Genomic DNA, 22073 nt, shown 5'->3' with positions numbered 1-22073 from the left:
GGAAGGCTATAAGCTCAACCTTCATTCTAGTATTTGAGAATGCACATGCGGATGAAATTTCATTACAAAACCATTTCTGTAGTGAATTTCTTTGGGCAGGACATTAAATTGAACTCTTTTTTCAGCTGTAAGTTGAAAGTGGTTTAAGGAGTCTTTCTAGTTTCCCTGCCAAAGGTCTTCCCTTAGCCATGAAAATGAATCAAAACAAATCTATTGATCTTTCATTTGCATCCTAGTCATTAATGGTATTAAAGATATTATCAATTAATCCACGCGACATTATGACTGCTGTCAACCTGACAACAAAGCTGTTATATGTGGAAGACAACGGTTTGTCACTGTTGTCAGCATACAACTGCTGCATTGAGATATATTGAGTTGTTGTGGTACTGAAGTAGTTTTATATGTAGTGCATAGAAAGCTTTTCCAGATAACATAAGGCAGTAGCCCTAAAATAGTCTAAACTTATAACTTATTTTCTTATATGTGCAAATTACTGAAGAAAATTCATAGTTTCCCACACCAGAGTTAGTTATGTAACATTGTTAATATCTAACCTTGAAGCCTATGTTATCCAATGATGATGTGCTGTTTTCCAGAGATGGCACTGCTAAAGTCTCATTTTAATATCCCATGAGTACTTGATCATACCAGTCTGTGACTGTGATTGGGCAGATTCCAACATGCATTTATAAAAGTGAAATTGTGCTTGATGAAGTCTGCTGGAGTTTCTAAACATCGTAATTAACAATGGATAAGGGGACTCCGTGGATGTAGTTGATGTAATTGGATTTTCAAGAAGTAATCAATTAGGTGCCACACAAGATGTTATGAAGTAAAATAATGTCTGATGGGATTGGGGAAACTATTTTGGTGTGGCTTAAAGGTTGGTCAATGGACACAAGTCAGAGTAGGGAAAGAAAGGGTCATTTTTTTGGTTGGAAGGTTGTATCCATTGGGGTACTACAGGGAAAGTGCTCAAGTCTCAGCTATTTCCAACTTATATTGATGACTTTGTTATGGAAATTCAGGATAGTCGTTTTCAGATAATGAACAGTTATTTGAGAAGGTGATCTGAAAGATTCAAAGATGCTGCAAAGCATTATAGAGTGTAAAGCCAATGGGCAAGGTAATGATACGTGGACTATAGTATCTTGACATGTGAGGTTATCCACTGTGTTGGGAACAATAGCAAAACAAAATATTGGTGAAAGGCTGGGGAAATTTGGTGATGGTAGAGACCTGGCTATGAGAGAAAGGAATCTAAGGAAGTTAGTTTGCAATTAAAGCAAATAATTGGGAGAATAAATGGTATGTTAGCCTCTATTACAGAAAGATTGGAATACTAAAGTAAAGAAAGCCTTCTGCAATTAGTTAGGGAATTGGTGAGGCCGCCCTTGGGTAGCATTGAAAGTTCAGGTCGCCTATGAAAGGAGTTATCTGCTTTTCTTCGAGGGAGTACACAGATCTGTACACAGATCTTTGAAAGTTGCCACCCAGGTAAATAGTGCAGTGAAGAAGGCATATGGCGTACCGGCTTTTATTGGTAGAGGAATTGAGTTCCGGAGTCCTGAGGTCATGTTGCAGTTGTATAAGACTCTGGTGCGGCCGCATCTGGAGTATTGTGTGCAGTTTTGGTCGCCATACTATAGGAAGGATGTGGAGGCACTGGAACGGGTGCAGAGGAGGTTTACCAGGATGTTGCCTGGTATGGTAGAAAGATTGTATGAGGAAAGGCTGAGGCACTTGGGGTTGTTTTCATTGGAGAAAAGAAGGTTTAGGGGTAACTTGATAGAGGTGTATAAGATGATTAGGGGTTTAGATAGGGTCGACAGTGAGAATCTTTTTCCACATACGGAGTCAGCTATTACAAGGGGGCATAGCTTTAAATTAAGGGGGGGTAGGTATAGGACAGATGTTAGGGGTAGGTTCTTTACTCAGCGAGTCGTGAGTTCATGGAATGCCCTGCCAGTAGCAGTGGTGGACTCTCCCTCATTATGGGCATTTAAGCGGGCATTGGATAGGCATATGGAGGATAGTGGGCTAGTGTAGGTTAGGTGGGCTTGGATCGGCGCAACATCGAGGGCCGAAGGGCCTGTACGGCGCTGTATTCTTCTATGTTCTATGTTCTGTGGAGTGCAACAAAGCTTCAACAGGCTGACTCCTGGAACGAAAGGATTGCCCAAAGCTGAGAGGTTGCGTAAACTAGACTTATGTTTTGTAGAAATTTACAGAGTGAGAGGTGTCCTTTTTGAATATCAATAGAGGGCTTGGCAGTAGATGCTGGGAAGCTGTTTCTGCAGCCCTGGGGAACCTAGCACTTGAGGTAATAAACTCATAATATAGTTTGGCCATGAGGACTGAGAAGACTACACATTTACTCATTTTTTTCAAATTCTTGACATCAGAGAAGAGGTGATGTTCACTTGTGGAGAATATTCATGATGAGAGATGAATGGATCAGTAGATACTTAAGGAATGAAGAGATGTGGGGCTTGCAAAAAGGTGGAGTTTTTATAAAAGATCTGCCATGGTCTTATTGAACAAGAGGGCTGAGAGGTTTACCTATATAATGGAAGAATATTGTGCTTAAATTGATTTACTGTTCACATGATCAGTGCTCTTCAATATTTTACAGATGTAAATTACATGCCTTGTGAGTCTGTTGAAAGCAGAGTTGCACCCTTATAATTTCTAGTGAAGATGGAGCTCCAGGTTGAATCTCCTTCCAGTTCAGCATGTTAAATTCACATTGAAAGCTGAGTAAGGTCATAAATAGACAGTGGTGACAGAATAGTGTGTAGTATTTTTTTCTGAGGCGAAAGTAGATTGCAGCCCATTGTGCTAATCCTACTCAGAATGATTGGTACAGATAAAGGATTATCTAAGTGTAAATAAAGACTGACCCTGACCCCGATCCTCACCCTGATGAGCACAACACCTCCAAGAAAAAGGTGTTAAACAAATTCATGTTCATGATTCTGGATTCTTATGGGAAAATAAGGAAGAGAAAACTTTCAAATGTCACAGTGTACCTGCATTCCTACATTAATGCCATGCAGAGACTACTTTTTCAGTTTCTCCCATTGTGGGTCCAATGCATTGATTTTGGAGATTATCCCCAAAACCTGGGCAATAGTCTTCTAAGCTATTCTTTGAAGACAAGAGATAATCCCATCTAAAATCTCTACTGTGCTAAACTCCTATACCATTGACAGGTTTATTTTGTACCTCACAGAATCAGTGGCAAACAACAGGTGGCCAGCATTTAGTTAGCTCCAAAACATCTAAGGCTTCTAATTCATTCTAAACTTAACAGGCCAGAGAAAAAAGAAACATTCTGTGAGTGAAGTGCCAAATTTATGTTTTTCATTTCCACGTAAAGTGAATCCTGTTCAGGATGAAGTGCTCATATTTGTTTTCTTCTAAAATAGTTCTTCATAAAATGGTGCTCTGAAGTGTGAACTAGCTATTGCCAAAGAGAACTGACCATTGACCTGAACTCCAAAGCAATGGTTTTTGCCTAACTTTTGCCTGCAGGAACTTGGGTAAGACTAAAAGATGTCCGAGTAGAAATAGGCCATTCAGCCCATTCAATCTACTCTGCTCTTCAATAAGATCAAGGCTGATCTGATAATCCTTGTCTACACTTTCCTCACTTTCTCCATAACCCTTAATTTCCTTACTAATTTAGAATCTGTTTGTCTCAGCTTTGAATATACTTAATGATCCAGCCTTGTCAGCCTTCAATGGTAAAGAACTCCATATACTCGCTCCCCACTGAGAGAAGAAATTCCTCTTCGTCTCTGTCTTAAATGGTTGACCCCTTACTCTGAGATTCTGCCATCTCTCCAAAGAAAGCAAACAGCTTCTCAATACCATCCCCGTAAAGCCCTCTAAGAATCTTGTATTCTTCAATAAGGTCACCTCTCATTCATCAAAGCTCCAGTAATTAGAGATCCAACCTATTCGACCTCTCCTCAGAAAACGAAATCCCTCCATGTCCAGACTCAGTGACCCTTGTTCAGAAGCTCCATTTGTCTTCACTATTACCTGCTGAGTTTTGGTAGTAGCTTTTTGTGATTCATGTCCGAGGATTCCCAAATCCCATTGTCCTGCAGTTTTCTGGAATCTTTCTCCATTTAAATAATATTCAACTCTTCCAGTCAAAGTGCATAACCTAACATTTTCTACATTACATTTCATCTGTGAAGAATTTTGTTCCCCTGACATAACTTGTCTATATCCCTCGGTCCACTCCTTGTGTCATTATCACCACTTGCCTTCCCACCAATTTTTGTGTTATCCACAAACTTGGTGATCGTACATTCCTTTCCATCCTACAATTAAAATTAAAATGCATTGTGAATAATTGTGGCCCCGGCACTGACACCTGTGACATTCTACTAGTTACACAATGCCTTCCTGAAAATACCCTACTTATTCCAACTCTCTGTCTTCTATTAGTTAGCTAGTTCTCTATCCATGCTAATATACTGACCCTAACACCATGAGCATTTGCCTTAATAAGTATCCTAATGTGTGGTACCTTCTCAAATACCCTTGAGATTCTAGAAATCCAAATATATTTTATCCACTGGCGCCCTATTATCTTCGCTTCTTTCACCTCTTCAAAGAATTGTAATAAGTTTGTCAGGTATGATTTCCCCTTTATGAAGCTCTGCTTAATTTGCTTGATCATATTATATATTCCTAAATGTGCTGCTGTTATATCCTTTATAATAGACAAACATTTTCCCAATGATGGATCTTAAGCTAACATACTTATAGTTGCCAGTTTTTGTCTCCATCCCTTCTCAATAAAGGTATTACGTTGGCAGCCTTCCAATCCTCTGGAACTTTTCCATGGTCTAAGGATTCTTGGAAGATTATGACCAATGCATCCACTGACTCTGTAGCTACTTCCTTTGAGTGCATGTACACAGGACAATACAATAGTCTTAGCATTGTTCTCAACAATTCTCAAGCATTTTGAAGAGGCATGTGATGCAAGTCCGTGTAAATATCCGTAACATGAATTCAGTCATAGTAACTTCTCAGCATTTCATTTAAAGTGAAGTTTTGTGATGAACGTAGTGTGGAGTGGCATTTCTGGGATGCAGTAATTCTCCAATTAGATCATCTAATGTTAGAGTCACCCATTTCTGGTTAGCTGTGTTGTCATCTGAAAGCCCCTTAACCTTGTTTGCAATTGCTCTTGGTGGAAACCTAGATTTAACCTAGGCTTTTAACATTTCATTATAGATTATGAAGAGTTATGCTATATATAGGAGCACAATGGAAAATGAGTGACATTGAATAGAGCACATTTTGTAGTGGTGGAGGACATGATACTCCACTTAATTGAGCAAATGCAAATTCTTAAAAGAACATTACACACCTTCTGCCTCTGGGTAGTGCTACCTCTGGGATTAACTCAATTGTATGTGGAAGATAACTTGGCAAAGCAAAGCTCACTTTTCTCTCTAAAAAAGCAGTTGCAATAGAATCTCTCATTTATGATATGTAATTTGCAATGGAACTGTGGTCTCTCTCAATGGAGAGAAATTTGTTTTAATGGCACCACTTCAAACAATTTCCTTGAGATGTGGGCAGTACAATGGGCTGTTATCTGTATGGCCCACACTACATTTGGCAATATATCAATATAGAATGTCACATAGGACCACTTGTGATGCTGCCTGTCCCCAGGTAATCACCATAGTTTACATAGTGGCACAAGAAATGGCACCATGTGAATAAATTTCTCCCCCATTGTTTCATTGGAGGAGCATTTGAAATGCTAAATACACTAGATTTTAAATTACTTTTTTACAAAACGTAATTTTAATCATGATTTGGAGGTGTTTGTGTTGGACTGGGGTGTACAAAGTTAAAAATCGTACAACACCAGGTTATAGTCCAATAGGTTTATTTGGAAGCACTAGCTTTTGGAGCACTGCTCCTTCAGATTGAGTCTTAAACATGTGGTTTATTAGTTGTCTAAAGGTCCAATTGTTACAAGAGATTTACCCAGGTAAAATTCTTCTAAAAGTATTTTTCAGGGTATTAAAATCAAGAAGCTCATTTGTTCACCAAACAAAGATTAGGGATAAAAGTATCCCTGATGACCTTCTTCAGGCTGCCTTCTTCAGTTTTTGAAGCACTTTTCTCAGAATGATACCTTTTAGGAAGCTGAACACGGAAATGCTTCAGTGCCCCTTCAAAGTCTGCAAACAGTAGATTGGCATGAGGCTTACAAAATTTAGTGCCATCTGAGCCAGTCAGTGAATTGGCAATTAACATTTTATAGAACCTGCCAAAAAAAACCCACTGCTGGCAAAGATTAAATATATGCCATTACATAGCTCCAAGATCGTAACTCTCTTTCGAGCCAGTTAGAAAAATCTACATTTTGAAAGAGAAGGGAAGCAGGCAAGGTCAAAGACACAAAACGAGAAGTAAATAGGATTTCCTTGCATTTTGCTACTGCGGATTGCTATCTCACACAAAGCAACAACATTAGCTCGAGACTAATGTAAAACTAGTTTGAACATTATTTACAAATAAGCCTTCCAGAACCTGTCTGACAGATTGTCTTTCTTTGGAAATCAATTACAACAAGAATCATTCCAGCTAAATCTAAATAACTGATTTCACTATATTATTTATGACATTAACTGCTCTGTGATTTCTGACATGATTTGAATAGGATTAAAATTCATTAGTTTATTATCTTGAAAATAACCTGTGCATTTTCAGTGTTTATGACAATTCCACTTTCAGAGTGTGTTATCAATTAATTGAAAAGAGTGGTAAGCCTATAAATTCATAAGATCTATCACTATGGCATTCAGTCCATGAAGCTTCCAGCTTCAATCCCTGGTATGTCTTCAAATTGGTTAAAGCAATTCAGTGTAGATTTAGAGGGGTAATTTCACTAGACAGAAAGGTAACAGAAGAAAGTCAAATTCTTGCTTCTAATTAGTATCCAGTGGTCTGTGCCAGAAATATCCATGCATGTAATTAAACAGTGTGCCACTGTCACGGCCACCCATGAAGAATGGGAATCCGTATAAGATAATGGAACTATTGCCACCCATACTATTATGGGAGTGACTCCTCATTCTCACTGAACCAAACTCTACTGAATACGGGAAAGCCACTACATTTCAAGCCCATAATTGCTAAGAACAACAGTACATGATCACTGTTTGTGCCTCAGTGTGACTTGCTGTCAAGATAGGGGAAAAAATCGAGAGGAAGGATAGATTTTTTAAAAACCTCTCACTCTGATTAAGCAGTGGTTCTAGGTTTACTGTTGATGATTGATTGGAGAACTTGCAGTACTCGCATGATGCTACTTAAGCAGAGGCATTATCAATTGTTATTTAACACATTATATAACTCTGTAGATGGTATTGGCAGAAGGCATCAAAAATGTAGCATTTATTTTGGAATTACTTCTGAAAGAATTATAAATTGTCCAATGTTAGTTTTTTTTTTCCACTGTGGAATTTATATATTTGTACATTTTTTGACAATTATATCAGCTGTATGATTTTTTTTGGTGCCACTGAAAATGTTCTTCTGTTTTGGTCACACGCTGACATTTTTTTTCAGGATGCATTTTTTTTTTCCTTTGAGTCTTTAATCCAACACGGATTTTCTAGAATTACACTCGTTTTCAAAAATTGTGCTCATTTTTGCATCTCAGCTAATTGTTCGTTCCATATATTTTGATGATACTTCCTGATTCACATTTCCCTCCTATTTGTACCCTCCACCCCCAACAGAAAACTGGCATTTCAGGAGTATTCACTGTGTTCTTTCTAACCACGTCAACCACAATTCTCGTGGGTTGTGAGACCTTTGTGCAAATTATTCTTTTGTTTTTAAACTAGGCAAAGTCCAGCAGCAATGCCTGATACAAATCAGCTGTGGAATCCTGGGAGGGGGTCAGTTAACTCAGTTGGCTGGATGGTTGGTTCACAGTGCGGAGTGGTACCAGCAGTATGGGTTCAATTCCCACACCAACTCTGATAACAATGAATGTCCTGCCTTCTCAGCATCGCCCCTCACCTGAAACATGGTGACCCTCAAGTTAAACCACCACCAGCTGTCCTTCTCTGTAAGCGAGCAGCTTTTTGGCCCTCTGGGACTATAGTAATTTTACTTATTTCACTAGACTCAGGGGTGTTGAAGACAGCAGCTTCATTCTTGACAGGTGATTGATAAGTTAGATTATGTTTGATACTTGACTTTCCTTTTTAGACAATGACTCCTCCTATTCGTGTTTTTTTTTCTCTCTCTGCCATTGGTTAATTATAGAAAGCTCTAAAGCTACACTGTTACAGCAACCTTGTTAGTTGACCTGTCATGAGAATTCGATTAGCTCAAATGTTGCTGCACTGCCCATCCTTCATAGCTCAGAGGGAAGTAATATTATTTCAAAGGTGTGCATTTTGTACTCTGTGCCTTGATGAATGAAAAATCCCTGCTAAATAGTGGTTGAAGACAGCTTCTCTCCACCCCCCCTTCCCATTTTTTTCTCTCTTCAGTGATCCTTATCCATGCACAGTAGAACTGGTAACTCTAGACTCTGGTACTTGCAGCCTATTGATAAATGTTGTTGGGTGAGTATGTAGTATGAATCACTTAGTTTCTGTTAAATGAAAATGTGGATGCTTGTTTCTCAGGTTTCTCACGGAGCTTGTAATATTGTCATGAGAAATTATGTGAAAAAGTATGCCCAACCATGGCACAATGGATTGCTTTCTTTCAACATTTACAGATCCCTTTTTAAAAGCAGACATATTGGCTTTGCATTACTTGATTGAGTTGACCTTGTAGTGTCTATTCTATGTCAGTGGTGCATCACAGCAATTTACTCTCAGCAGCTGCAGATCTCAAAATCCTATCGTGATTCAGGGAACTACAGGACCGAGTGTACAAGATTGACTGAAAACCTGCAGTGCATGTTGTTCACATAAATTACTGACAGCATTTAGACTTGAACTGAATGGCTGCAAAAGGTATTTATTATATCACACACAAAACCAAACGGTGGAGAGCCTTACAACTTTGGCATTTTATATTTTACAAACTATTTATTTATAAAAATTCTTCTGAAGTCTCAGTGAGAGTGTGATAACTTCCATGACAAAATTACACCCCTGATTTGTTGATGTGTTCAGCCTTTTATGAACCTAACGCTTGAGATGTGCAGTGTTGGCGTGCATGTCAAAAAGGAGTGGAGTTGTATAGTTTGATATCACGTGCACGTCCTGTTTTCTACTGTGATTGATAAAAGTTTACAAACACTATAATCTCCTCAATAATGCCAATCATGCAGGAATATACGGTTGGAAAGGCAAGTGCAGCAAACATATGAAATTAAAATTAGAAACCCTCAGAGAATAAATATGCTGCTGACACTACCACGTAAATGTTCCTTTCAGTGGAATAACAGGCTTAAATTCTGTTGATATGATCAGAAATATAAACAGGGTTTGAACCATATTTTTCTCCATTTAAAAGGGATGAAAAAGGGAACCTGCCCATTGAGGATTCCAGCAGACATGCTTTAGGCAAACCAGTGCACAAAGGATCCGAATCTCCCAATTCTTTCCTGGATCAGGAATATCGAAAACGCTTCACCGTGATTGAAGGGGAGGCAATGATTGTCAGCTATGATTACGACACCAGCAGGTCAAGTGTGCCAGGCAGAAGAGAAAATACTCTGACTTATGGTAATCTGAGCTTTTGTCTAGTTTTTATGGTGTTCAGAATTTGTCCCAGTCATCTGTTTGTTTTAAGAAATTTTTTTTATGCTAAAGTGTATCTAGTTTTGTCAAGAGCCTTAAACCACTTAACCAGAAACACATTGCAGTACTTCAACCAATTGGATTGTGTAGATCATTGACGCTTCAACCATTAAGCAGAGCCATGTCACCAGTTATCAGCCGCATCGCAGAACCATCTTATTTCACTTCTGATCATTTTGCAACTGTAAAAGTGATCAGTTGTTAACCCTTCTACATTCAGTTTGGTTTCTCTTGTTCATGGGATGTGAGAGATGACAAGGCCCAGTAGTTGTGGCTTCAAGCAGTCGGTGGTGAGTAGCCTCCTTATACTGCTGCAGTCTATGTGATGCAGGTACACTTACTGTACTGTTAAGGAGAGACTTCCACATGTTTGCCAAGGTGAAGGAGCAGTGCTATCCACTGCATTTTCATCATCAAAGTGGGTAGTGGGAGTCAGGAAAATTCCTGGCTTGGTCCAATTGCCCCAGGAGCGTTTGCCCACAAAGTTCAGGCTACAGTGGGTCTGCAGAGCTGCAAAGGAATGTAGAGGTAGCCAGGTGCCAAAGCAGGCAGTGTCAGAGGTTCACTTTTTAAACCTTTGCAGATGGGAATGATATCACTGGCTTGGCCTGCACTAATTGCCTATCTTAAAGATCTCAACCATGTCATGGAGAGTCTGGAGTTTCCTGTAGATCAGACTATATAAGTAGAACAGATTTCCTTCCCAAAAGGACATACCTGGTGGGTTTCTATGGCTACTCATAATGGCTACATGGTCACCATTAGACTTGATTTTTATTCCAGAATTTTGTTTTGAATTCAAATTTCACCTTCTGCTATGATGGGCTTTGAACCTATGGTCCCATAATGTCAGGCTGATGTTCAACATTCTAGTCAAATATCATTACGCTATACGCCATTTCCCTCAGTGCTGTGGTATTTCATCCTTCACATGGTTAGATGCATCTGCAGCCAGCAGATTGGTAAGGATGAGATCAAATATATTGTTACCTTTTGTTGGTTTCCTCACCGCCTGCCACAGACCCAGTCTAGCAGCTTTATCCTTTCAGACCTGACCAGCTCAATCAGGAGTACTGCTGCCAAGCCACTCTTTGATGATGAAATCCCCCACCCAGAGTACATTTTAGTCCCTTGCCATCTTCAATGCTTCCTTCAAGTGTTGTTCAACATTGACGAGTACTGATCATCATAGGATCCCTACAGTGTGGAAGCAGGCCATTCAGCCCATCAAATCCACACCAACCCTTCAAACAGCATCCCACCCAGACCCACTCCCCTACCCTATCTCCATCCCACGGCAAAGCCACCTAATTTAGCATGGCCAATCCACCTAAGTTGCACATCTTTGGAGTGTGGGAGGGAACCAACACAGACATGGGGAGAATGTGCAAGCTCCACACAGACGAGGGTGGAATTGAAACCGGGTCCCTGGCACTGTCAGGCAGCGGTGTTAACCACCAAGCCACCATGCTGTCTCATGCTGCCTCCCTGATTCATCAGTGAAGGGAGAACGATCCATGGTAATGAGCAGAAGGTTTCCTTGTCCAACTTAACCTGATGCAATGAGACTTCATGGGGTCCAGAGTTAATGTTGAGGACACCCAGGGCAACTCCCTCCCGACTGTATACCACTGTGAGGCCACTTCTGCTAGATCTGTCTAGCCTGTGGGACAGGACATATCCAGGGATGGTGATAGTGGTATCTGAACATTGTCATAAGATTATGTGAGTATGATTATGTCAGGCTGTTGCTAGATTAGTCTGTGAGACAGCTCTCCCAATTTTGGCACTAGCCCCCAGATGTTAGGAAGGAGGATTTTGCAGTGTTGGCAGGGCTATTTTTGCCATTGTCATTTATGATGCATGGGTCAATGCCAGATGGTTTGTCCAGTTTCATTTGTTTGATGAGACTTTGTAACGATTGATACAACTGAGTGGCTTCCTATGCCATTTCAGAGGGCAGTTCAGAGTCAGCTACATTGCTGTGGGTCTCAAGTCACACATAGACCAGACCACGCAAGGATGGCAGATTCCCTTCCCTGAGTGACAGTTGTAAACCAGATGAGTTTTTCTGAGAATGGTTTTATGGTTTTTAGTAGATTCTTAATTCCAGCATCCATAACCTTAACCTTACCAATCTGTTGATTGCCATTACATCTATCCATGACAGTACCAGTAAGGGTGACCATTGTGGAGACGAAGATCCATCTTCATATTCAGAATACCCTCCACTGGGTTGTGTGGCACTATCACCATGATAAATGAGACAGATTTCAAATTGGTCTAGCAACTCAAGTATGAGCATTTGAATTTGTAATTTGATTTCAATAAAATAATTCTGAAATTAACAGTCTAATAATGACCATGAATCCATTGTCGATTGTCAGAAAAACCCATCTGGTTCACTAATGTCCTTTAAGGAAGGAAACTGCCCAGTACTGAGCAGACAATACCAGAGGCACAGTCACAGTACTTGTTTGCTTAAACTTTGCAATTCAATATTGAAATAACCAGAACTACCAGCAATCTGCCAGCAGTTTAAGGGTTAACAGATACTAAGAAATGAAACCTAAAAAAGACAGAGAAAACTGTAGGTTCTGCAAGTTGATCAAAGTATAAGTAGTATTTAGCATTGAATTGGAGTTTGAGTATAGGATTTAACCTGTAATTTCACGGTTCACATAAGCTGTCTTTCTCTGGTTCCAAATGGTATTCTACCTGACTGTGATTTGCTTAAGCAACTAATTTCTCATGTGAAAGAAAAATAATTGCTCATAAGTCATGATGCAGTTAAAATCTGATCATTTAGTTCACAGCATCTGATATGTTTCCCTTGAGCATTTGAATAAATTAACTATTCAAAACTGACAGGTGTGGGATGAAGAGGAGTGGCAGTGTGTTATCCTTTTTAATCAAATTCTACATTATCTAGAAATTCTAATGAGTAGAGTGGTTTCTAACCAACATAAGAAACAGACTGAATGGTTTCTCCAAAGCAATTATGAGTTGCTAGAGGACAGCACCACATTCAATATTCGTTGCAATCTGCCTCCCTCAATCTCAACAACCTTTTAAATAAAACCCCTGAATAACATATGAATAATAGACTGCTTTGAAAATTTGAAGACAAACTGCAAGCAAGCAAGAGCAGCAGAATCTGAAATACCACTTTTGATTGTAAAATTTATTTTTATTGCTTTTTTTTCAGGTAAACTAAGGCCTATATCCATGCCAGTGGAATACAACTGGGCAGGAGAGCATGAAGATTTAAATAGACCGAAAAGAGATGGAAGAAGAGGTGAGTGTCTTATGTTTTATATTTTACAACAAAAACCAATAACCTGATTCCAATTGAAAATTGACACTTACAAATACATAGATTAAATTGAACGTTTCCACTTAGAGTCATAGTCTTAGAGCGTGGAAACAGATCCTTTCGTCCAACTCATAATGCTGACCATAATTCCAACCTTAGTGGTGGCCAGTTTCTTTTGAATGTATGCCAGGACCTTCCATAATAATTGTCACAGCAAGGTTTGAGCACATATTGAAGATCAAATAGTAGTCTGGTAATCCCTTATGGTCACTTCTCAAATACTCCAGGCAGAGGAGGAGTCTCATCAGCCAGTGATGACAGACCCATCCATGCTTGCTCTTTAAAGCAATGCGTGCCAATGTAATTCCAATCATTTCATTAGTGGGACCACAGTCACCTTTTGCCTTGAAGTAAGATCCCTGACGAAGCAATGACTGCTGGCCAATCACAGGCAGTGCCGTAGAGGATGAAATGGCTGTTGCTTGAAGGGCATCCAGGATCATGTTGGCAGGATCAAGTGATGCTGAGGGCAGCAGATATACGAGAACACCACCGCCTTCCAAGCCACTCACCATCCTGACTTGGAACCTTCACTGGTTCATTCACTGTTGCTGGGTCAAAATGTTGGAATTCCTTGCCTAAAGACATTGTAGGTCAACCCACAGCAGGTGGACTGCAGTGCTTCAAGACACACAAAAAACACCTGTAGATGCTGGAATCCAAAGTAGACAAGCAGTAGGCTGGAAGAACACAGGAAGCCAGGCAGCATCAGGAGGTGGTGAAGTCAACGTTTTGTGTATGACTTCTTCTTCAGATCCTGAAAAAGGGTTATACCAGAAGCATTGACTTCCCCTCTTCCTGATACTGCCTGGCTTGCTGTGTTCTTCCAGCCTACTGCCTGTCTGCAGTGGTTCAAGAAGACAGCTCACCACCACTTAAGAGCAACTAGGGATGGGCAATAAATGCTGGCCAGCCAGCAAAGTCCACATTCCACAAAATTAGTACCTTTTCTAAAAAAGATCAAGGATGACTAAGGCGTAAAGTCAGTGATTTGTTTCTTGGATGACGGGGAATGGCAGCTTCTGGATGGTACAGGTTGTGAGAAAAAGGGGGTGGAGGTTCAGAAGTGAGCGCTGAGGATGTAGCTCTTAGCAGTCATTCCCTTGCCATCAGTTAGGTGTCAATAAGGCCTTGAGTGCCTTTGATCCAGAGACCGAAACTCCCATTTTCCCCACTCCCACAACCGCAGCTCACCAGTGACCAGCACAGGCTGGCCTATCAAGCAGGATACACAGTGACAGGCATTTAATTATAGGAGTTGGAAAGTCATGCTCAGGTTGTACAGGACATTGGTGAGGCCTCTTCTGTCGTCCTGCGTCTAGTTCTCATCGCCCTGTTCTAAGAAAGATATTATCAAGCTGGAGACGGTTCAGAAAAGATTGGCCAGGATGTTGCCAGGAACGGAGGGTTTGATTTATTAGGAGAGACTGGGACTTTTTTCACTGGAGCATAGGAGGTTATGGGGTGACCTTGTAGAGGTTTATGAAATCATCAGAGGTATAGATGAGGTGAATGGCAGGTGTCTTTTCCTTAGGGTGGAGGTTTTCAATGTAATGAGGCATATTTTTAAGGTGACAAAAGAAAGATTAAAAAGAACATGAGTAACAACTTTTTTACACACAGCCTGGTTTGTGTGTGGAATATACAGTTGCAACGTTTAATAGACATTTAGATAAGTACATGAATAAGAAATGTTTGGGGGGATATGGGCCAAGCACAGGCAGGTGGTACTAGTTTGTGGACGGCACGGTGGTACAGTGGTTAGCACTGTTGCCTCACAGCGCTAGAGACCCGGGTTCAATTCCCGCCTCAGGCGACTGACTGTGTGGAGTTTGCACATTCTCCCCGTGGCTGCGTGGGTTTCCTCCGGGTGCTCCGGTTTCCTCCCACAGTCCAAAAATGTGCAGGTCAGGTGAATTGGCTATGCTAAATTGCCCGTAGTATTAGGAGCAGGGGTAAATGTAGGGGAATGGGTCTGGGTGGGTTGCGCTTCGGTGAGTCGGTGTGGACTTGTTGGGCCGAAGGGCCTGTTTCCACACTGTAAGTAATCTAGTTTGGGATTATGGTCAGCATGGACTAGTTTGACCAAATGGTTTGTTTCCATACTCTATGACAGGCCCGCTTCCTGTGTTAACCCCAGTGGTGGTTTTCTGAAGCTCTTATGTCAGCCTTACTCGATCACCTAAGGACCACAGTTGGTGTTAGGGTAGGATGGTTGACTGAGGACCTTCCACCCCTGAACTTAATTTGGTTAAAAAGAACAAAGAACAAAGAAAATGTACAGCCCAGGAACAGGCCCTTCGGCCCTCCAAGCCTGAACCGATCCAAATGTACTGTCGGTCAATTCCTAAGCATCTATATCCCTCTACTCCCCACCTACTCATGCATTTATCCAGACACCACCAGCCTCTGTGTGAAGTACTTGCCGTGTGTATCCTCCCTTAAACTTTTCACCTCTCACCTTGAAAGTGTGACTTCTCGTTATTGAATCCTTCACCCTGGAGCTTGTCTCCATCCATCCTGATTATACCTTTCATGATTTTGTAAACCTCAATCTCCTTTTTTCTAATGAAAATAAACCTAACCTACTCAACCTTTCTTCATAGCTAGCACTTCCATACCCGGCAACATCCTTGTTAAACCTTCTCTGCACCCTCTTCAAAGCGTCCACATCCTTTTGGTAATGTGTGACCAGAACTGTACACAGTATTCTAAATGCGGCCGAACCAATGTCTTGTACAATGTTAACATGACTTGCCAGCTCTTATATTCAATACCCCATCCAATGAAGGCAAGCATACTATATGCCTTCTTGACCACTCTATCTACCTGTGTAGCAACTTTCAGGGTACAATGGATCTGCACTCCCAGATCTCTCTGCCCATCAACTTTTCCCAAGGCTCTTCCGTTCATTGTATTAAGTCAAGAATATGGTGGGGTTCCAGAACTCCTCCACCTCCAAGTTAAGTTGCCTGCCCACATCCTGGAGCAGAGATTCTGCCCTTTGCGTGGGGATCCTAGCCTTGCTTCTGATTTTGTGAAATTGATTGGAGGCCACTAAAGTGTTTGTAATTGTGAAACTTAAATCTAACCCTCACCATCTTCTTTTAAGAAAATGTGCATTGATGATTAAGTATGGCTGCTGGACCATTACAAGTGTGCAATTGCTGCAGGACTAAATGTGTTAAGTGCGCTGAATTTCCAAGGATACCAGAGAACAAGACACTCAAATATTGACTGAGCCTGTTATGATTGATTTGAACTATTGAGTTATGCGAAGAGCCAGCCCATTCTGCCAGCAAAGAGTCCAGAGATATTTTGAAGTTTAGGCATTGAACAGTTATTTGGAAGATTCAGGCTGGCACAACACTGAGCAGCAGCAAGATAATTCAGGAGTAGTGAGAGAGTGGCGAGGTGTTTCCATTGTGGAGATTGCAGTTTGGCCAGGGCAACAGGGAGCATTTGTTAGATTAGGAGGAGTCCTTCTGCCTCAAAACCACTGGTGGAGATTGTTTGAGTTCCTAATGCAAGCAGGCTGATAATGGAAAACTGTAATCTCGCTCTAATAGATGTTGCCATAAATAACAGACAATCTATCCTACTGTTGAACTTGAAACCTAACGTATTGAATAATAAATTATTTCTCCCGAAGATTTCAGATTGACGGGACCAGATTTTCAACATCATTTCTAGTTATTTTAGTGGTTTCCAATTACAAAATCTCGTGAAAAAGTTAATCATGCAGGAGTTACATATTCCATAAGGTGTAATAAAAACTGATACACAGTCCCGATGCTGGAAACATTACACGTAATACACTTGCTGGATTCGCAGCACCCCTCATTTTGAATCAAACAATATGGTCAGATAAATGGAGCCTGCACTGGTAAGCAGCTAAAGCTTCAACTGAATGCTAAAGGTCAGAGCACATGTCAAACTAAATATTCTCGAAGTGAGTGCTGTGTCCAGAACTTCCCATTTCTCTCAAAACTTGTGTATTTGACTGGTCCTCCTGCCTGCTGATGGATATTTTTTCAAATGCTGTTAGAAAAGTTGCCACTAAACTTGTCATTTATTCCAAAGATGAATTGATGCTTGACTTCTCAAGGGCAATTAAGGATTGACAGCAAAACTCCCCCTGCCAGTAAAACCCACATTCCCGTTAAAAGAATTTTTAAGAAGGTGCATTTTACTCCCTGTGATAACTCCCTTTCCTGTAGGTCACTATTTCTGCAAGGTATACTGATATTATTTTCCTCCATTTCCCATAAGTTTCTACCGTATTTCTTTTCCTGCAGCATTGAACTTACAAGAAGGTATTGAGAATGAACAAGTCCTTAGAAGGGTGTCTGTAATAGCCTTCCACAGTTTAATTGGTCGGTTCATGATTGTTTTCCATTTAGATTTGCAGTCCAGTCAGCTTCTACAAGCTCTTCTGTTCACAGCACAGGGTACTTTTTTATATAAACCAGATCGTCCTTCTCAGAGGAAACCTGGCTTTGGCAATTCCATTTCACAAAGTAAATGTACTGTAGCTGTTTTTCACCCTGGAAGCAGAGATTCAAATATATTTCACCAGAAAGATGATTCTTTTCATTCTCATTACAACATTTGCACCCTAGATCCTTCCAAACCACAGTCAATGACACATGCTGCATGAGTCAGTGAGTTTTCTACAGAGTCCTCAGAAGGATGGATATGGCACAGTTGCAGCAAAACAGGACCTGGAAGTTCTTTCAAGTGCCTTCTTCATCCTGCCCAATTTTCTTTGTGTCTATCCGTGTAAAGGTCACCGAAAGGAAGATTGCCATCAGGAGGTAGCAGCAGTGGCATTGAGATCCCTATCATGGAGGAGAGGATATAAAGTGACCTATTCTGTCTTCACTTCATTTCTCGTGCATAAAAATTAAAGACCCCAGTTTTGACTGAACCCATCGGTGGGATATCCTCTCCGAGTTTTAGGCACTTCTTCCCCTTTCGTATTGTTCCTGCATTGACATCCATGTCAAAGAACCAACAGGAATTGTTATGACAGAGAATCTGATGATGCAAATGTACTGAATCCTGACCTGGGAAAATAGCCTACAGCTGAGTGGATATAGAAAACTGTTATTGCATGAGAAAAGTCTCTCATACTTTCGTGAAATGTGATTCAAGGGCATTTAATAATAGGAATGTGTTAAAGTTAGTAACAGATCCAAAAAAAGCATAAGAGTGCTCCTAAAATGCTTTGACCCATCAATACACAGCGGATGTTTGAATTTAAAATGTAATCTCAAAGCTTTATAGCACAAGGGAAGCCAACAAAGACTGAGATTTACTCTTTTTCTTCGAAATGTGGGGACAAATGTCTTATGTGGCAACATACACGCCACCGCCACAATTAACATAACTCAGTTTCTCATGCAGCTGTGAGCTTATTAAGAGCTGAGAGGCAGTCTGTAGGTGAGTATCTCATTCTATTAGGCACCATGACACTGAGATACAGGGTCACCAGAAGCTGCCAGCCAACTGTAGGCTGCTGGTCCCAGCCTCGACTGGAGGCAATCCAACAGTGAAAGGTTAACTCTTTTTGTTCCCTTTCTGAACTGGGTAGAGGGAGATCTGGTGATTCAGAGACAAGTGCAGAGGGCGGCTTTTCGAGAATCAGCCTCTTGCCCATCATCCATGCATCTGATTGCTCTCAGGTTGAGGAATTGGAGGCCTCCCCACAGACAGAGCAAACAGATCACCCTGGTTTCCTAATTCGGTAATTAACTGCCTTTCGTACCGATAGGAGAGATAGGTGATTGGGAGGATGGAGAGTTAAGGCCCTTAAATGGCCATTAATTGACATTTTAAAGGCTTTTATTGCTAGCAAAATGTGAAAGTCATCCATGGAACATTGTGCCCAGCATTTCATTGCAGAACTGATGAGAAGGGAGTGGGTTTCTCTGCAGGGCATACTCACCCATTAAGTGGATTGGCCATGCTAAATTGTCCGTGGTGCTCAGGAATGTGTAGGCTAATTGGATTAACCATAGGAAATGCAAGGTTGCAGGATAGGGTAGGGGTCGTTTCTGAGTGGGGTGCTCATTAAAGTGTCGGTGTAGATTTGATGTGTTAAATGGCTGCTTCCACACTGTAGTGCTACTATGACACCTCTCTTGAACACCTCTAGAAGGGAAAAGAATTCCCCTAACATGTCCCCGTTTGAAGGCTATCTTCTCTTTTCATGACTTCTTTGTCCCTTCATATCCTCTAAGTTTTGTTGTACAAGCTAATGGTTCTGGAAGAGTTAATGTTGAAGTTGCATTGGCACTACCCAGTCTGATGATGGTACAGTCTGTAGCTGGAGAAACAGTTTATCTGGAATGAGTCCCAGATAGAGACAGACATTACATATCTGGCTTTTGCTTGTTTTAATTATTGACATTTGATAATTGTACCTATTGTTATTCTGCGGAACGGAACAAGGTATGGTGTGTTGCAAATGTCTCTTCCTGTTAAGACTGTCTGGTGGTTAATGATAATTGTACAGGCTCTGAGACTCAGCAGAGAATGAGTTGGAGGCAGTGAACTAGCCCAATCACAAGGTATTGGCGGTTGGTACCCAGCACCCAGTACAGGCTTAGCTGCGAAGCTTTAAAATCAACTATTTCAAACCAGAGACTTTGACTTTACACTTGGCTGCTCTTATCTTTCTTCTCTGATAAACAGCTTTTGCATGTCTGGGGTACAGATCACTTCTGAGCCATGTTGTCTCCGCCACGTCGATTAAATTCTCAGAACATTTTAGTGTCCTGAAACTCCATAAGTTATTCAATTAAAGATTCCTTCCTTCTTGCTCTATGCTGCTTCTAACTGCAGTCAGGACAGGTCCTACTTTGTCCTCAGTAATGTTTAAATCATGATAGAAAGCCAGCATTAATTTATCTTCCTTCGTAGCTGAACTCCCTGCTTTTCATTTTTTTCTTGCACTCCAGACTTTAATGGCAACATAGGAGCAGGAGTAGGCCATTCAGTCCCTCGATTCCACCAATCAGTGAGATCTTGGCTGATCTATGACCTAACTCCATATATCTTCCTTTGGACTGTACTACTTTCACTAAGCAAAATTTTATCTATCACGGATTTAAAAGTAACAACTGTTGGAGCATCCACTGCCATTTTGTGGAAGAGAGTTCCAATCTCTACCATCCTTTGTGTGTAGAAGTGCTTCCTAACATCTCTCCTGAATGGTCCGGCCCTAATTCTCAGGATATGCCCGCCTACTTCCCAAATCCCCAACGAGTGAAAATAGTTTATCCTTGTCCACCCTGTCTTTCCTGATTATATCTTGAAGACTGGATCATCCCATAACCTCTTAAATTAAACGGCCTGATTTGTGCACTCCCGCCTCATGATTTAACCCCTGAAATCCAGGTTTCATTTCAGCTGATGACTGTATTTCTTATCCAACAAAAGTGATTGACTCTGGGTCAGCACACCCTATACTCATTAATTTTATTCCCCCCCACCCCAAACCCAGCCCATATACATATTTAATTTAGATTTCTAGTTTTCCCACAGTTTTGGCTTGGTTCATGGAGTCAAATGCATTAGTCCATTTGAAGACTGAAGTTGATAATGTCATGAAAAGCTATATGGCCTGCCTCACCTGCATCTATCCTGTATTTCCTCATGTAATTGCTGTAAATATTGTCTTCTCTTCCAAAAGCTTTGTGGTACAGGATACCTTGATCTCTTGCTTTTAGGGACTAGCATCTGAAATTTGTTGATAAGTGGGTAAATCATCTTGGCTTCCTCCTGAGGGCATCATAGACACAGTCTTTAGCCAATTAGGTTCACTCCACATGATGTCAAGAAATGGCTGAAGGCATAGCTTTATAAAGGCTGTGGATCCTGACAACATCCTGCTAACAGTATTTGGCTTCCAGAGCTAGCCACAACCCCAGCTAAACCGTGCCAGTGCAGCTACACACTGGCAACAATCTGACAATGTGGACAATTGCCCAGATACGTTCTATGCACAGAAAAGCAGAACACATCCTATACCTGGTCAATTACTAGTCCATCAGTGCACTTTGAATCATTAGCAGAGTTATGAAAGGTATCATCAACACTGCTATCAAATTATATGTAATCAATAACCTGATCACCAACACTTGGGTTCTGTCAGGGCTGCACAAATTCTGACCTTGTTCCAGCCTTGGTTTAAACAGAGACAGGAGAACTGAACTCCAGAGATAAGGCGAGAGTCATCAAGGCTGCCGTTGACCAAGTGTGGCATCAAGAAGTCCTAATAAAACTGGACTCAATGAGGATAAGGGAAAACTCTGCATCAATTAGAGTCATACCTAGCACAAAGGAAGATGGTTATAGTTGACGGAGTTCCTCAGGTAGTGTCCAAAGCCCAGCTATCTTCATTGCTTCATCAATGATCTTCTCTCCATCATAAAGTCAGAAATGGGGATGATTGCACCAAATTCAGCACCATTTGCAACTCCTCAGCTACAGAAGCAGTTGACAGCCATATGAAGCAACATCTGGGTAACAGTCAGGCTAGGGCTGATAAGTATGGTGAGTAACTCCCCGAACTTCACAATGCCTCAGCACTATCTACAAAAGGTAAAAATATGAGTCTGGAGTTTGATGAAACACTCTTCACTTAACTGGATGGGTACAGTTCTAACAACACACGAAGTTTTACACCACCCACTTTTTTGGCAGCCATCCACCACATCAGACATTCAATTCTCTCACTTCCAATCCAGCGTGTACCATTTACAAGATGGATTACAGCAATTCACCAATGCTCCTTCGACAACACCTTCCTCTGCTCCTGAGAATGATGTCAGCAGATGCATGGGAGCACTGAAAGTTGGAAA

General features: G+C 41.0%; 1 protein-coding gene across 10 annotated transcripts in view; it reads left to right on the top strand.

Moving 5' to 3' along the window:
- Positions 1 to 22073, top strand: part of cnksr2a (connector enhancer of kinase suppressor of Ras 2a) — a 490411-nt gene that overhangs the window by 296591 nt on the left and 171747 nt on the right. For 6 of the 10 annotated variants that reach the window (XM_087992951.1, XM_087992946.1, XM_087992945.1 and 3 more), the window contains 3 exons: positions 8562 to 8636; positions 9541 to 9752; positions 13036 to 13125. In XM_087992951.1, the coding sequence (XP_087849077.1) occupies positions 8562 to 8636; positions 9541 to 9752; positions 13036 to 13125 (377 nt within the window). The remainder of the gene's footprint in view (positions 1 to 8561; positions 8637 to 9540; positions 9753 to 13035; positions 13126 to 22073) is intronic. The other 4 variants (XM_087992950.1, XM_043700617.2, XM_087992948.1 and 1 more) reach the window with 1 other exon arrangement.

The sequence above is a fragment of the Chiloscyllium plagiosum genome, unplaced genomic scaffold (assembly GCF_037043375.1).
Source record: "Chiloscyllium plagiosum isolate Xiang-an unplaced genomic scaffold, Cpla_swu_hap1 HiC_scaffold_12, whole genome shotgun sequence".
NCBI lineage: Eukaryota > Metazoa > Chordata > Chondrichthyes > Orectolobiformes > Hemiscylliidae > Chiloscyllium > Chiloscyllium plagiosum.
The sequence above is the reverse complement of the archived record's forward strand: the minus strand, read 5'-3'. Positions and strand labels throughout refer to the sequence as shown.